This window comes from Nicotiana tabacum, chromosome 7 (genome assembly GCF_000715075.1).
Source record: "Nicotiana tabacum cultivar K326 chromosome 7, ASM71507v2, whole genome shotgun sequence".
Lineage (NCBI taxonomy): Eukaryota > Viridiplantae > Streptophyta > Magnoliopsida > Solanales > Solanaceae > Nicotiana > Nicotiana tabacum.
Window position 1 is genome coordinate 128,659,414 of NC_134086.1, and position 16,746 is coordinate 128,676,159.

The following is a 16,746-nucleotide window of genomic DNA, read 5'->3' on the forward strand; positions in this document are numbered from 1 at the left end:
AGCCGGTTTGAGATCGAGCTTTATGGGGATCAGATAAATAACCTGCATCTGCATAACCAACAAGGTCTGCACTATCTTTGTTAGCATAAAACAAACCCATATCAAGAGTTCCCTTTAAATATCGCAATATATGCTTAATCCCGTTCCAATGTCTCCGTGTAGGAGAAGAACTATATCTTGCTAGTAAATTAACAGAAAATGCTATGTCAGGCCTTGTAGCATTAGCAAGATACATTAGTGCACCAATTGCACTGAGATAGGGTACTTCGGGACCAAGGAGTTCCTCGTCCTCTTCTGGAGGTCGGAACAAATCCTTATTCACTTCAAGTGATCGAACAACCATTGGTGTACTCAATGGGTGCGCTTTGTCCATGTAAAAGCGTTTTAAGACCCTTTCTGTATAGGCAGATTGATGGATAAAGATCTCGTCTGCTAAATGTTCAATTTGCAGACCAAGACAAAAGTTTTATCTTTCCAAGATCTTTCATCTCAAATTCTTTCTTAAGATATTCAATTGCCTTTTGGAGCTCTTCTGGAGTTCCAACAAGATTTATGTCATCAACATAAACAGCAAGTATAATAAATTCTGATGTCATTTTCTTTATAAAAATACATGGACAAATAACATCATTTATGTAACCTTCTTTCAGCAAATATTCACTAAGGCGATTATACCACATGCGCCCAGATTGCTTTAAACCGTACAAAGATCTTTATAATTTGATCGAGTACATTTCTCAAAACTTTGAATTATATGCTTCGGGCATTTTCAATCCTTCAAGGATCTTCATATAGATTTAGCCAAATAAGTCATATAGGTTAAGACTTGTATCTAAATGGTACGGCATCTTCAAGTGTCTGGACTGCTAGTCCGATCCTCACAATCGTTTACAATATTGTGCACTATATTGTATTAAATGTATCGTCGACGATCATTTTGTGTCAGTTCCGAAGCGACATAACTTGTGGAGATCTCATCACTTTCTTTATTTTCAGGTACCTGAACTTTTCTGGGAGTTTCATGAAATGTTATGTCGTGGGCTCTTCTAGAGCATATTTCCTCCTCATTATGATCATTTTGATCATTAGCTCCTATTATTTTTCAAGGATTGTTACCTTTGGAACCGATTGGTCTACCACGCTTCATGCGTACAGTAAACTCTATCCTTCAGGGACTTTAATTTTAATAGGAGCATTTGCAGCTGAAATATGATATTTAATTTTAGATCAGCAAATGCTTCTGACATTCGACTTGAATTATCTTCTAAGTGAGGATCATGATAATTCGATTCATATAGCATATTTTTCAACTGCTTATTCCATCCCCCAAATGTTAGAAAAACTAACATATATCCCCAATCATCTTTGGGAAACATATCTTTGTGTATTATGGTAGAGAAATTAATCATATACCACGCAACAAAAGATAGTAAAAATATTTGGTTTCTGATCCTAAACCAATTGTGAAGGGAGGACTTATCATATATTGTTGATCTGATGCATACAAGTGCTGCTATATGCAATTTAGAAAATCTTAGACCAACACATGAAGCTTTGTTCTCATAAGCAATGATTTAGACATTAATAGGAGGTATTCAATGCTAAACTAGCTTGGATATAAACCAGCATTATCAAGATGAACTGTCTTGATTTCATAATCTGAAAATTATGCTCTTAATCGAGAAAAGCAATTCCAAATGCCAAACTGCAGGTTGACAATAATTACACATGTAACCATCTCATATATGCACCTATAAGTGGTTCACATGATAGGTGAACGAGCCCATATTCACCTTTTATATATTTCAGAATCAGGGGTCTTAGTCCCAACTTTAGCTGGTATAATCAATTCATTATGAGAACAAGCAACACATGAGAATTCCTGAAGAATCTTCTAGTTCTTTAGTATATGCTTATCTGAATTCTCAAATAGCTCATTTAAAAATGGCAAATGAAAACTTCAAGTTTATCATGTCATGTGCTATCTCTTAGTAAACTTCTGGTTTACTATGGCATAAACTTTTGCTTTAGTAAACTTCTGGTTTACTGTGATACATGATATAGTACAAATTAAAGAATAAGGCAGGTAACTTCTCACATACATATTATTTTACCCCTATGATTGTGGAAACATGGAGATTATCAATCTTTCAATCATTTGTAGTCTCAATATGATAGCCATTTGTATTAGTAAACTTCAGGTTTACTACAACATATGTTTTGACCATAATCATATAATATGAATGACATATTTGTATATAAGCTCTTCGAGAGCCTTAATTTATTATCCACAATCTAATATTTATCTGGCACTACTGATGTCATGTATTCTTTAGGCAAACATTTAGCTCTTCAAGAGTTATTGATACATTTTGTACTATCAAATATTGCTCAGACACTGTTGGTGTCATGAGAGAAAATCACAATCAAATAAACAATGTAAAACAATTGTTTAAGCACACGAAAACTCTTCTTCATAATATTTTTCCACTTCAGGAGGCAATTTCAACTGTGTTACTTCTTCAGGAGCAAATTTAAAATACGAAACATTGAGTATATATTCTCTCAATTATATTAACTCTTCTGGAGGTGAATTGTAATGTATTCACATCAAGAGCGCGTTCATATTTACCCGACTTATTAGTATTGTCACATTCACTTCAGGGAATGGATTAATGTTATCAAAAGTTCTCATCCTTCAGGAAATCGAACATAATTATCTGAATGCGCATTAATCACATCAAATTGTGATGCCTCAACCTCTTTTAAAATATTTACTGCTTCAGGAGCAAATCGAGGCGTGCATTTAATATAGAGAATATTTATGTAGCTTATCTTCAATTGTAACTATAGAAAGCCTAAATTATCACTTATGGTGATCATAGACATATACCACTTCTGGTGGTTAACAAAATATAATTACAATGAGATATATGAAATATAACTACTTCTGGTGGTTGTATATTTCTTGCAAACTCTGCTAGAGTTTAAGTTGATCTAATAATATTATCCATATTCTTTAAAATGACATAAATAAGATATATTATAGTAAACATCATTATCAAATCATAATTTTTCTTTATGTACAACAATTACATAACCATACTATCTATTACAAATAACAAAAATTAAAATATTTACATTTCTACAGATTCACCACCGATTACATGACTTGTTTCTCCTTCTGGGAGTGCAAAGTAATCAGCTACATCCAAATGCATGAAGTCTAAATTATCTTCAGAAATAAAATTTGCTTCAGCATTTTTCTCTGTCTTCTTCAGGGAGGCTTGATAAATCTCAACCAGGTGTTTTGGCGTACGACAAGTACGTGACCAGTGCCCTTTTCCTCTACATATATAGCATGCATTTTCTACATTTGGCGCTTGCACCGCTTCATGCTTTTGTTCCTTCCTTTTCCACTGCTGGTGGTGAGGAGGCTTCTTTGGTGCATTATTATTACCATGATTGGGGTTTCTTCCCCGACCACGGCCATGACCACGACTGGGGCCACGACCTCTTCCACGTTTAGCTTGGTGGAAGTTCGTCTCATTCACTTCAGGGAATGGACAAGAACCAATAGGTCGACTTTCATGATTTTTCATTAATAGCCCATTATGTTGCTCTGCTATAAGAAGATGTGAGATAAGTTCAGAATACTTTTTAAATCCCATCTCTCGATATTGCTGCTGCAGGAGCATATTCGAGGCATGAAAAATGGTGAAAGTTTTCTCTAACATATCATGATCAGTAATATTATCACCACATAATTTAATTGGGAAATAATTCTGAACATAGCAGAATTATACTCACTGATAGATTTAAAATCTTGTAGCCTTAGATGAGTCCAATCATAACGTGCCTGTGGAAGAACGACCATCTTCAGGTGGTCATATCTATCTTTCAAATTATTCCACAGTATGACTGGATCTTTAATAGTGAGATATTCCATTTTCAGGCCCTCATCAAGGTGATGGCGTAGGAATATCATTGCTTTGGCACGGTCTTGGTTTGATGCCTGATTTTTATCCTTGATGGTGTCTGCCAGACCCATCGCATCAAGATGAATTTCAGCATCAAGCACCCAAGACATGTAGTTTTTGCCCGATATATCCAGGGCTACAAATTCAAGTTTAGAAAGATTTGACATTATTTAGGAAAAGAAAGTTCTTACCTCAGATACTTTTAAAATATTTGCTCGAGATGGTAGAGTTTCGTGCTGATAACGTGTTATGAAACAAAGACTGTAAAGTAAAGACAAGTATAGAGAGAAACTGATATATTATTCGAACTCAAACTGATATACATAATGAACTGAAATCTCTTCTATTTATAGAAGAAAGGAAGTTGCTCTGTAAGCTGTTACTACAAGCTGCTGTGTAAGCTGCTACTACAAGCTGCAGTGTAAGCTACTATAAGCTGCTGTGTAAGCTGCTACTACAAGCTGCTGTGTAAGCTGCTACAAGCTGCTGTGTAAGTTGTTGTTGTATCAGATATGGATAATCTTCTACTGAGAGCAATATTTATCCATAACGGAGTACTGAAAAGATAAGCTTATTATACCCGGTATGGATAATCTTCTACCGGGGGTAATGTTTATCCATAACTGGGTACTGAAAAGATAAGCTTATTATACCCGGTATGGATAAACTTCTACTGGGGGTAATGTTTATCCATAACCGGGTACCGAAGTGATAAGCTTCTTCAGGAAGCTTATTTCCAATATAGTACTAAATAGATAAACATATTTACGGTGGAGTCCCATATGGATAAGCTTCTTCAGAAAGCTTATTTACAACGGAGTACTAAATGAACATCCATAATATAATATATTTATAACATAATACTCTTATTAGTCTACACAAAGTTGCAAATATCTTAAACATATTTCTACTAGCTAATTGATTGCACCTTTACAACGTTTTTTATTTTATTTAATATGTTGTACCAAACTGGCAATTGCCAAAAAAGTTCTTTTTCCCCTTTAAAAGACCTTCCTTAAAAACATTTCTTGCCTCTAACAAAGAGTTTATTCCGGTATGTATGAAGTTGTTGATGGTGTAGCCTGTAGGGGTATTAATTTGTGACTAGTGTAATTTCTATTACTCTGTAGAATCTTCCAATCAAGAGAATCAAAATTAAAATCTACCGAAAAAAGAAGTTCACGTAACACCCGTAAGAGACAATTAGTGCTTAAGATTCCTCAACAGTTATAGCTATGGCTCCAACGCACTGCTCTCACTTCTCCCTCCTTCTTTTCTCTTTTCCTTCTTTCTTTCTCACTTTAGTTACGGGCTTACATGCTTCTTTCCTTCCGCCGCGAGTTCAACTCCCAGTCTCAGGTCAAATGCAGACGAGAGACTTCGTACCTCGGGAAAGGAGTAAGCAACTTTAGACCGGAAGAGTATTTTGAAATAGGAGCAAAGTCTGTCACGTGCAGCCTACTCTCTTTGCTCCCCTCTGGCCTAATCTCGTAATACATGGCTATGTCCCTGACCTGAGACTAATGCAATCAGTTCCTTCCTCCGCCTTCTCTTTCGACGTTCGCCAATCGGAGAGGACAACCGATTGAGTCTGAACCTTAATTTAAAGATAGAAGGATCTTTCTTTATATTTTACTATTAAGGCCTTCGATCATCTATCGGTGAGCTCGATCAAAAATGTGAAAGCTTGATGAAACCCCGTCTTTTTTAGCATCAACCACATCCCAAGTAATGTTATGGCTCCAGTAAGAAAGTCCCTTACTTCGGCTAGTAAGGATTTTCATTTTAGGCAAGCAAGTTGCAGCGCGAGTACCCTTTTTTTTACTTTTGCTGCAATAGAGGAGATTTCCATTGGACTAGTTAAAAAACTTAGATAACACACCGGGTTTACATAAGAAAAAGTTCACGTAGAGAAAAGAGATTAGACTAGTCATTGCACTAGTAGCGTCTACGAGCCTCCCGCTTCGGTACCATCTCCTTTTTTACCAGCCGAGCTGCCCTGTCAACTGGCATTAGGAATCTGGGTGATCACACGCTTCACGTGGTATTTATTAGGATTAGGACTGAAAAAAATTACCGCTTATTTCAAACAGCCCGATCATCGCTTTTATCGTCAATAGAGAGAGCCGCTCAATAAAGGAAGTCGGCTTTGGAAAAAAATCATTCCTTTGTGGGGTGCTCGTTTTTTTTTTGTTTTGTTTTTCGTTTCTGCTGAAGCTTTTGTTTCTTTCCCCTTCCCTAACCCTTGTTTTGTTCTTTTCCCCTTTTAGTTCAGAGAATGGGCTTCAGCCCTTTTGTGTTTGCATCCCTTTTCCATTTTTTTTGTTTTGTTTTATTTGTTAGTTCCTTTTTTTTTTTTGGATTTAAATTATTTTCTAAATGTTCAATATGTCCTCACTTAAAATATTAGGGTATTACACTTAAAGTTTTACACAATCCCCAATTTTAAGAGTAACTCATAACTTTAATTATTAGTTCTACATTAGCTTTAAGTCAGTACTTTTAGGTTTGGTAGGTTTTCATAGTGCTGTTACTTTGTGCTATTTTTCATTATGCTAATATACTGCAACTTCTTATTGGATTAAGATTAAGTTTTTGGTAAAGACAAACTCTTATAAACAAAATTTAGGAGAGGGTAGAAGCATATAAAAATTAACATGCCAACTGATAGCATATTATATATAAAATAAAAATGAAATCACAATGTGAAAGAAAAAAGTAATTTATGTTACATTTTCGCAATACTTCTTTAAAATCTCAGAGCTCCTACTCACGAGAAAAATGAAAAATCTTTCCCACAAATTTGAACGCAAAACAAAAACCAAAAAGAAAATATATGCTAGCCTCGAGAATTACTCAAGAGGAAGAGAGAAAAAGAAACAAGAAGCTGGTGTTGGAAATACAGAAAAAACAACCTAATTAAATTAGAAAAGCAAAAAGACAATATTAAGGAAACAACAATGAAGCAAAAAAGAGTAGAGGCAAAAACCTAAAAGTAGAAAAATCGAAGTCAGCAGAAAGAAATTTGGGCAAAAATTGAAAGGAAAATATACATGGATGAGAAGAAGAAGAAGAGAAGAGTTGTTGCTGATGTGTCTATTTTTTTTCTTTTTTTTAGGGGCATTTGCATTTATACCCGTTTTTTGTGTCACGTTTTAACTTGTGCCCGCTTTGCAAAAAGAATTACAAGCGCACCCGCTTTTTCGCATAATTTCAGCATACGGGGCTGAAATAGCAAAGACAATCACACAAAACTTCAGCATTCTGTAGCCGGGCCTGAAGTTCAGCTCTAGAGCTGAAGTTTTTGTTTTGTAACTGTTTTTTGTGTCACGTTTTAACTTGTGCCCGCTTTGCAAAAAGAATTACAAGCGCACCCGCTTTTTCGCATAATTTCAGCATACGGGGCTGAAATAGCAAAGACAATCACACAAAACTTCAGCATTCTGTAGCCGGGCCTGAAGTTCAGCTCTAGAGCTGAAGTTTTTGTTTGTAAGCTTCAGCTCTAGAGTTGAAGTTTTTTTTTTGTAACTGTCGAAGTTTTTGTTTGTAACTGGCAAGTTTTTGTTTGTAAGCTTCAGTTCTAGAGCTGAAGTTTTTGTTTTGTAACTGTCGAACTTCAGTTCTAGAGCTGAAGTTTTTTGTCTTTGTAACTGGGAAACTTTAGCTATAGAGCTGAAGTTTTTGTTTGTTTATAATTTCATTTGCCACGCCATCTTGACCAAACTGAAAGAAAATTAATTAGAGACAGGAGGAGAACACTGCACCACAAACTTGCAAACTGTGTTAGATTCTTTACTTTGTAGGATCCACGAAACACTGTAAATATCTTCAGAGAAATTAGAGAGGCAGATTCAATCCATCCATTCATTCATTCATTCACTTTTTTGTCCTCATACAGAACTGTACGATTATTTGCCTGAGTAGTTTCATGACTTTACTGCTGCTACTTACCAGATTAGGTAATTACGAGTAGTAATTAATCAAATAAATCACCAAGTCAGTTGTGTGTGTGTGTGTGTGTGTGTGTGTGTGTATATATATATATCACGTGATAGGAAGTGACGAAGAAAGCAAATTGGCTGTTTCAGATGTATAGGTTGGCGTGAAAATTTATAGGATTCATTGGAGAAATAAGAAGAATCAGATAGGGATGAACCTTACTTCTGGAAAAAGAAAAGATAAAACTTTGAGGAGGAGAAAGGGGCTGAAGTTGTTTAAAAAGTGGGTACAAGTTAAAAGTTTTAAAAAAAATAAGTATAGGTTAAACGGGGACGACCAAATAAGGCGCGTGCAATTTTGTGTTTTTTTCCCTGGATAGAGATGAAAAATAAAATCGGATCCTTCTAAAGTTTCATTTTAACCATTGATGATACAATTACTGTTTTACCCCTAAATGAAGCTAGATTTGCAAAGATACCATTTATCGACCATCTTCTCTCTTCTATATAATAGAAAAGTAAAAATTATCATTAATATACCTCTTTACTTAGTATAAATCTATCCTGTTTATCTTTTTAGTGATTAATTTTTACTCAAAACACTCACATTTTTTGCAGAAAAGTCTATACCGACATCATGACATGCATCAAAATAGTCAAAAAGTTTTAAGAAAAAGAGAGAAGAAGTATAAGACTCTTCTCACAGCCGAAAACAACATAGATTTATAAGAATTTTCTCAGAAGTTACCGAATATTTATTTCATTAATTAACATAAACAAAACAAATTAGTATCTCTTTTCACTGAGACTAAAGAGATTGTAATAATTTAATAAGTTTTCATAGTTCAATTGGAGGAGAGACAAATATGAGCAAACAATCCTAGCATTTCCACACTGACAAAAGTCAAAACAAGATAGAATTGGACAGCTTCCAATAATATCTTCAAAACCTTGAATTTCCAAGAAAATAACATCTAGGAAAACTTTATTAAAAAGAGGAAAAAATTTTCCTCAATTTTCCAATAAAAATAACAGGGCAGGTCTCTTTCCCAGTTTCAATGAAATTAACAATGACAGTTTCCTTTCACCATATGCGGATCCAAGATTTAAACTCTATGATTTCAATTTTTATAATTTTTAGCATTGAACCTATTATATTTTTTAAATTATGGGTTCATATCTACTATTTATTACGATATCAGTAAAGTTTTACACATAAATTTATGATCCGCACCGAAAAATATGAATTCAGTTAAACCCGTTATAGTAGGCCCGCCTCTGCGTTTCACGCCTTTGGGTACAGGTGTAGTCGTGTAAACACTGATGCTGATACACTTGACTTTCATTAGAAAAATTAATTCGAATCTTGGGTTGTGTTACATACTAGTCACTATGACGAGAAAACAAATCATCAAAATCTTTGGTGTTGTCATTGGCAGAAGTTTTCGTAATTATTTATTAAGTACTGCTAAAGTACTTTTTAATCATTTCCCCTCGTTGGATTGGAAATCATGATACTATTATACTTTATATCAAAGACTTTTTGGTTTGAGTTCAAATTTGTTAGTCTCTTTCACGCTGGTTGGTAATTATCTCAACCAACCCGTTGGTTTTATCTAGTTTTAATTTCCACATAAGACAATATGGTGTTTTCGATTAAATCTAGAAATACTTGCATAGTATACATGATTAATGTATTATGGGTTTCTAACGTTGATTGATTATTATGAGTAATAGATGTGATTACTGTGGTTGATATATGGATTTGAAACTGGCCAAATTCACGTTCATTTCATTACTTGAACTATACAACTATAGAAGTTTTTAAAATATACATTTATCTATCGTTTATTTTCTTCTTCTTGAGCCGAGGGTCTTTCGAAAACAGTCTCAGGGGTACGGTCTGCGTACACTTCTCACTTGTGAGCAGTGGCGGACCCAAAATTTTGTGCTAGCGGGTTCAATCTTAGAATTACATAACTTTAGTGGTAAAATAGTAATTGTCAAGTAGCTTCAAATAAAATATTTATACAAAATTTACGTAACTTAATCTTAATTTATACATATACACAATATTATTTTGATGAAGCGGGTTCGGTTAAACCCGCTTGCTACCACGTGTATCCGCCACTGCTTGTAAGATTTTACTGGGTTTTTGTTATTGTTGTTGTTGGTGGTGCTTATAGAGAGACATGCCATTTGTGTGAGGGAAATGCACATTCGCTTCATATCTTTTTTTTTTCTTAACTATGTAGAAGTAGTAAAACTGCATAAGTGTCATTTTAAAGTAGTAATTATAACTAATAGCCTGTTTGACTACTTAATTTAAGCCGTAATTAGTATTAGACCAAATAGACCTGATTTGGAAAAAAAACACTTTTAACAAAAGAAAAAAAAAATTGGCCAGACAGGCTATAAATTAACATCCTCTACTTTAATTGTGAGAATTATGAGTTTCGAACTCAAAATGATACTACTATACCTCTTTTCTGTTTAATTTTGAAGGGGTTACAAAAAATTATTGAGGAAGTATATAAATCCTCCATATAGGAAAATGACCTAAACCTTTTTTTTTTTTTTTTGCTTTTTTTTTAAAAAGAAAAAAAGAAAAGAAAAGAAAAATCTATTTCCCAGTATCTTTTCTCGTAATTACCAAAAACACATTCTTTCCGACAAAAATAGATTTAAAAAAAATGAGTTTATTCCTATTAAGAAAATGGACGACAAAAACAGTTGATTGTGACTTGTCGCGAGTTGCGACCAAAACAGACCCGAATTCTTTATCAGTCTAATCAGCAGATACGCGTTGCATTAAGTTTATGTCTTGCCGCACTTCCACATAATTTGGGTTGATTGTGATTCCTCATTTTCTGCTATGTGCACTTTCCCTGTATTTTTCTGAATGGTAGGTGGTTGATAATAATACTACTAATTTCGGTTATTTTCTTGGATTTTTCTTCTTCAAATCTTGAAAACCCCATTGATGTAACCTTTATTCCAAGTTGCAACCTTGATTAATCAGAAAAAAGCAACAATAATTTATTCAAGAACACCCACCCACATTGTCTTCGTGTTATGCAATGACGACATTGACTTAAAGAAGTCTTCCAGTTTGAATAATATAATTGTGGAGAACTACACGCGCACACACACACACCCCACAGCACAGCATACCACATAGCACACAGTGTGTTTTGTGTTAATGCATAAAAGAACCACACCATTCGTGTCTGACTCTTGTGATTAGCATATTAAATTAATTGGATATAACTGAAGCTTCCTACACAGTTTCCTGCCAAATGGGGTCATTAGTTTCTATATAAGACATTTGTAATTGGCAGTTGTACGTTACCTGTTATCCATATTGAGCAGGACTATTTCATTATTAATTGTAATTTGCTCACTCCTTAATTGAACTTTGATGGTACAGAAAAGGAATATCAATCGGGATAGTGATGACGGCTCTGAGTTTTCAGCTCGGGAATCTAAGTGCCAACATCCTTGTAACGCGTATGTAGCTTAAAATTTCTGTCTTTCAGCTGTTTTTTTGTGAATTTGGATTCCGTTGTTCTGAATGGCATTTTTTCACAGGCTTTTTACAGGGTTAAGGAGTTATTCTTCTCCACAAGAACTTGCACTAAGGCTGGAGCCCTCAATCCGAAAATGGGTATGATTCTATGCTCAAGAAAATGTTATCTTTTTATTTGCTGAATAAATACATTTAGTCTTTGTGGAGGTGCAGAGGGACGTCACTCTTTAAATTTTGCAACTTCTCAAGCCCTTTTTTGATTGGAAGATTTATTTGGTTAGTGAATTATCAGGTTAAAGCCTGGAATTCCTTGACAAGATCTCTTCACATTTGTTGATCAAGTAGCATTTATGTTTCTGTAAGTTTTGCCTGCATTTGGACAAGTTACAAGTTTTTTTTTCAGTTTTATTGCTACCCAAAGTGTTCTTTACCTTTATTTAATCCTTTTTACCAGCCACTGAATATCTGCAGTATGTATCTCAGAAGATTCCTATTTTCACTGTTTATTTCTCCAACTTCTTGTTCTTCCCTTTTATCTGATTGTGTCTTGTTCTTCGTTATATGATTGTTATCGATTCATGTTATTAGTGATATGATTCAGTGCTTGTTCAGCTATCAGACAAGACTAGTTCATGTATGTAATTCTGCAGGTATATGAGTGCCAGTGAAAATGTCATTCACAAGGCAAAAGCTTGAAATATTTCTGTTCAATTCCCAATTGGAGTAATTTTGAAATTTTGTTGCTATATGGAAGCTAAAATTAGTTATTGTCAAAAGAGAGAAGCAGTACTTTGTTTTATTTGATTTTTTTGATTTTGATTTGTCTTATGTTAAAAGTTTCTGTATTTATCATCATTTGTTTTCTTAAACGGTGATAGGTGCGTGAAGAGATTGAGAGAACACTTCAATCAACCCTGAGGTTAGTTCTTTCCTTTAACCAAATGGCTGTTGATGATCCTGGTGACTTTTCGTCTGCCATGCTGATGTTTATGTCGTTAAAAATGATTTGACATTATTTTCTTTGTTTGTTGCAGATCCTCACTTAATGAGGAGGAGACTACTCAATCCAGGGCTATTCAGCTACATTTTGAGGATACACTTCCTTCTACCCTTTTCACCGGTAGTAAAGTAGAAAATGTGGACAATAGGCCCATTAAAGTTGTCTTGCATGATGCTAATTCCAACCAGAGAATAACATCTGGGCCCATATCTTCGGTAAAGGTTAGCGTGGTTGTGCTTAATGGGGAATTTAATCCCAATGATCGAGAAGACTGGACTGAGGAAGAGTTCAGCAGAAAAGTTGTTCGTGAGAGAGAAGGAAAACGTCCACTATTGACGGGAGATTTAATTATTCAGCTAAGGGACGGTGTGGGGCATCTCGGTGATATCAGCTTCACTGACAATTCAAGCTGGATAAAGAGCAGGACCTTCAGGTTGGGACTGAAATTGATTAACCGTTCTGGTGAACTGAGGGTCAGAGAAGGAGTTAGCGAGCCCTTTACGGTGAAAGATCATCGTGGGGAGGGTAAGTTCCTTTTCTGCATTACCTGCCCTATTCCTAGTAACCAGTTGATAACTTCCTGCAATGTAGGAAAGAGGACTGTTGGGTAGAAATTTGTGTAAGCTTTGCTATGTTATCCACTTCTACTTGTCTCAAGTGGATTAGAATAACCATTTCGTTGAGATTTGATTTTATTATTGCTTTCCAGGCTTTGTCCTGTTATTTTAATGTCACCTTTCGTACTGATATTATTTTATTTTGTTATTCCTTTGGTTTAGCTAACAAGAAGCATTACCCTCCCGCTTTGGGTGATGAAATATGGCGGTTGGAAAAGATTGCAAAAGCTGGTGCATCTCACAAACGGTTGAGTCAGAAAGGAATATCCTGTGTGAAAGACTTCCTACGGCTGTATGTCACGGATCCATCTCTATTACGCGAGGTAAGGTCATCCTTAATAAAATTTAGAATCTGTCTTTGGTCTTAAAGTCAAAATTTTTTATTAACAAAGTAGTGGTTTGTGGTTTCATCTAACCTTATTCGTGATACCTGTAGGTTCTGGCTTGTGGGACGACAAACAACACATGGGAGAAAATCACAGAACATGCGAACACTTGTGTGTTAGACAACAGTGAGTGGTACATATATAACGCTGGAGAAAGTATTGTACTTCTGTTCAACTGCATCTATAAGCTTGTAGGAGCAATTCTTGATGGACAAAATTGCCAGTCCTTGGACAAACTAGATGTATTTCAGAAGGTGTGTATCCCACTTAGATATTATTTGGTTCTTGAATGTAAGAGTTCAGAAGCTGATAGTATTTCTTGTAACTGCCAGCGGATGGTGGAAGACTCTAAGCGTCGTGCTTACAAAAATTTGAATCATCTCATTGTCCTTGAGGACCCCTCTCTGATAGGCCAAGCAGTCCTAGCATCAAATCTGCAAATTGGCTTTTGTCATATTCCTAGTTCAAGCCAGCAGAATATGAACTACCGAGTTGAACAAGGTACGAACCATCAAATCACCTTTCTTCGGTCATAATCCGCTTAGTTTACCCTTTACTTTCCCTTTTCTATTGCCTTTCTATTTTATTTTAATTTGGGGGGGGGGGGGGTTGGCAGAAGTATGTTTCAGATAAGCATTAAGTTGTATTCCTGAAAACATTGTCATTGTTTGGACTTTGGAGCCAATAATAAACCTCTTTCAATGTTTTAATCATCTAAAGAGAAAAGACTAAAATACCTGCATTTGCTTACCTGGCCCTCTTTGCGGTTATACTCAGGTCTTGAGATCCAGTGATGGAATGGCTTTTGAACCAAACTTCGTTGTCATTCCTCTTTCTAGCCTGAGAAATGATGGTATGACTAAGAAAATGTGTTCTGCAGGTCGAGTGGAGTTACAGAGCAACTCTGTCTGTGCCACAATTTCACCATCACTAGCTTACACAGTGCAACAAGATAGTGCAACTGCAGTGTCCACGCCTGAAAGCTTTCATGGAATGCAAGCATTTAATTCGACCTTGGCAAGCAGTTTCTTGATCAGTGATCCCTGCTGCAGTATCTACCCTGGTGACTACGACTGGGGTTCTAGTGGTTCAATTAAGTCACTAGGGATGACTGATTTTCTACCTCCCAACAACAATTATCAGCTTGGAACACCAGTGTTGCCAGGGAACGGATTGTTCGCGAGTTCAAGCATTCAGCCAGTTTCTCCTGATTTAGGCTTTCATATAGCAAGAGGTGGAAATCCCAGAGCTATATGGTGCACAATCCGTGCTGTCCTGAAATGGAAAACATTGGTTAAGCGAAAATGTGTGAAGATGGAAAGGCTTTTACATGTAGATATCTGAAGTTTGTTGGAGATTTTGACCAGCAAACTTCACCTCCTACTCTTTGAACCTTTCGGTATCTTTCGATATGAATTGCATATAGCATATAGCATCTAGAATAAGAGAGTAAATTGTACATATAGTAAGGGTTTTGTCAGGATGAAGGTGCATGTAGGATAAATTTGCTTGCAGAAACAATAGCAAGCATTCAAATGTTATGCTACCCCAAATGCCATCGTCCTTCGAGGAGTTTAGTGGTAAATAGTAGTCTTCTTGTGTGTTTCTGCATCAGATGTTATAACTGGTGCTTATGTAAGAAGTAATATGAGATTATAATAATTAGATGTTGTGTCAATATTTGAATTATTTGCCTGTGAAACATTTCTTCAGAAAGTTATTCATAGATTTCTAGTAATCAAAGAATGAAGCTCATGAAAGATGAAAACAATTTTCCTTCGTCTTCTTTGAATGTCTTAACAATCAAAGGGCGTATTCAGAGATTTATTTTATTAAGGCAGAATATCTTAAGACAACCCTGAAAGCGCCGATTATTAATTTTCTCCCCAAACTATGCCTAGTCCTAATTATCTCTACACTTGAATAAGTGAATTAAAATAAACCCTTGGTCTACCACATGGCGTAGCAAGTGGCCTCAGGCAGCCTTTGGCGCGGGAGGGTGTATAAAAAAGGAATTAAGGAATTTTTACATCCTATAGCAAAGGTTAACATCTTATTTATTTTAAATAAATAACATTTAAAAAAATTATATTCTATAGATACCTTTTAAGGTTTATAGCAAAATATTTAATTTTGGTTACCTCATAGCCCTAAGCCACTAAATACGTTAATCAGTTACACGATTTTCTTTCTCTCTCTACTTTGATACATCGCATTCTCTTCCCCCATCCCATTAAAATTTAAGCTCTCCTCCTCCTTCTAACGCACAACGACAACAAACCCTAACCCACACAAAACAAGCGCAAACCATCATTTTTTTCCGCTAAGTATTTAGAGATCATTGTAAGAGAGATATCGAGCAACACAACTCAAAGCTAAAAGGAAAGGATGGTAATTACAAATTGAATCTGCAAAAAAAGATAACAGGGACCGGGACAAACAAGCTCGCCTCCACCATGATGGAAGGGATGAAGAAGATCGGAGCCAAAGATCACATATTTTATGGTTGCCTGATTTAGGACTTTATCTCTTAGACTTGTGGAGGTATATATATTTGAAGCAGCCACTTCCTCCAGGTTTGAGCGTGCAAGATCATTGAAGATGGAAGGACTATTTGGCTACAAGGCGGAAATTAGGTTTGTTGTTGAGCAAAGACGACGGAGTTTGGGGCTGAGCAACTTGATTTTCTGTTAATATATTTCAATGTATTTTCATGTATTTCATTGTATTCATTGTCTTTTTTTCATTGTAATTCAATGTATCTTGTTGTATTCCGTGTATTTCATTGTATTCACTATCTTTTTTTCATTGTATTTCAATGTATCCTGTTGTATTCTATGTATTCATATGTTTTTTCAATTAATATAATTTATGTATTCAGATGTATTATATAATTTCTCTGAAGATTGCTATATTTTGGGTTTTTTTTTCCAGTTGAGAATCTTTTTTATAACCGGAAATACAAATTTTATGTGCTATAATTGAGTTTGTTGAATTATATTAGTAGTCTATTATTTAATTGATACACTTTCCGTTTAAAAACAATGTAATCCCCTGTTTCACGCCGTGAATACAGTCGAATACAGTAATATGTTCAGCTGTAATCTCATGTTTCACGCCATGAATACAGGAGAATATACTCGAATACAACAACTGATTAGCTGGACTTCCCTGATTCACGCCTATTTTTGCTACTATATTCATGAATACAATAGCTTAAATACATCAAATACATCATATAACCACAGAAAAAGTATCTATAATCCATAATATAGCAAATGGTATATATAGATGTC

General features: G+C 35.2%; 1 protein-coding gene across 2 annotated transcripts; it reads left to right on the forward strand.

Annotated features, from left to right (window-relative positions):
• The first annotated feature begins 10,598 nt into the window (after positions 1-10,598).
• On the forward strand, positions 10,599-15,145 carry LOC107812771 (calmodulin-binding protein 60 B-like). Of its 2 annotated transcripts, XM_075217635.1 has the most exons (9): positions 10,599-10,823; positions 11,349-11,428; positions 11,510-11,585; positions 12,326-12,366; positions 12,482-12,972; positions 13,227-13,387; positions 13,501-13,704; positions 13,783-13,951; positions 14,331-15,145. In XM_075217635.1, the coding sequence occupies exons 1-9, from the start codon at positions 10,821-10,823 to the stop codon at positions 14,792-14,794; spliced, it is 1,689 nt and encodes a 562-aa protein (XP_075073736.1). In that variant the 5' UTR covers positions 10,599-10,820; the 3' UTR covers positions 14,795-15,145. The 2 variants fall into 2 exon arrangements, with proteins under 2 accessions (XP_075073736.1, XP_016493429.1); XM_016637943.2 differs by lacking the exon at positions 10,599-10,823 and having other exon boundaries at positions 11,268-11,428.
• The last annotated feature ends 1,601 nt before the right edge of the window (positions 15,146-16,746 follow it).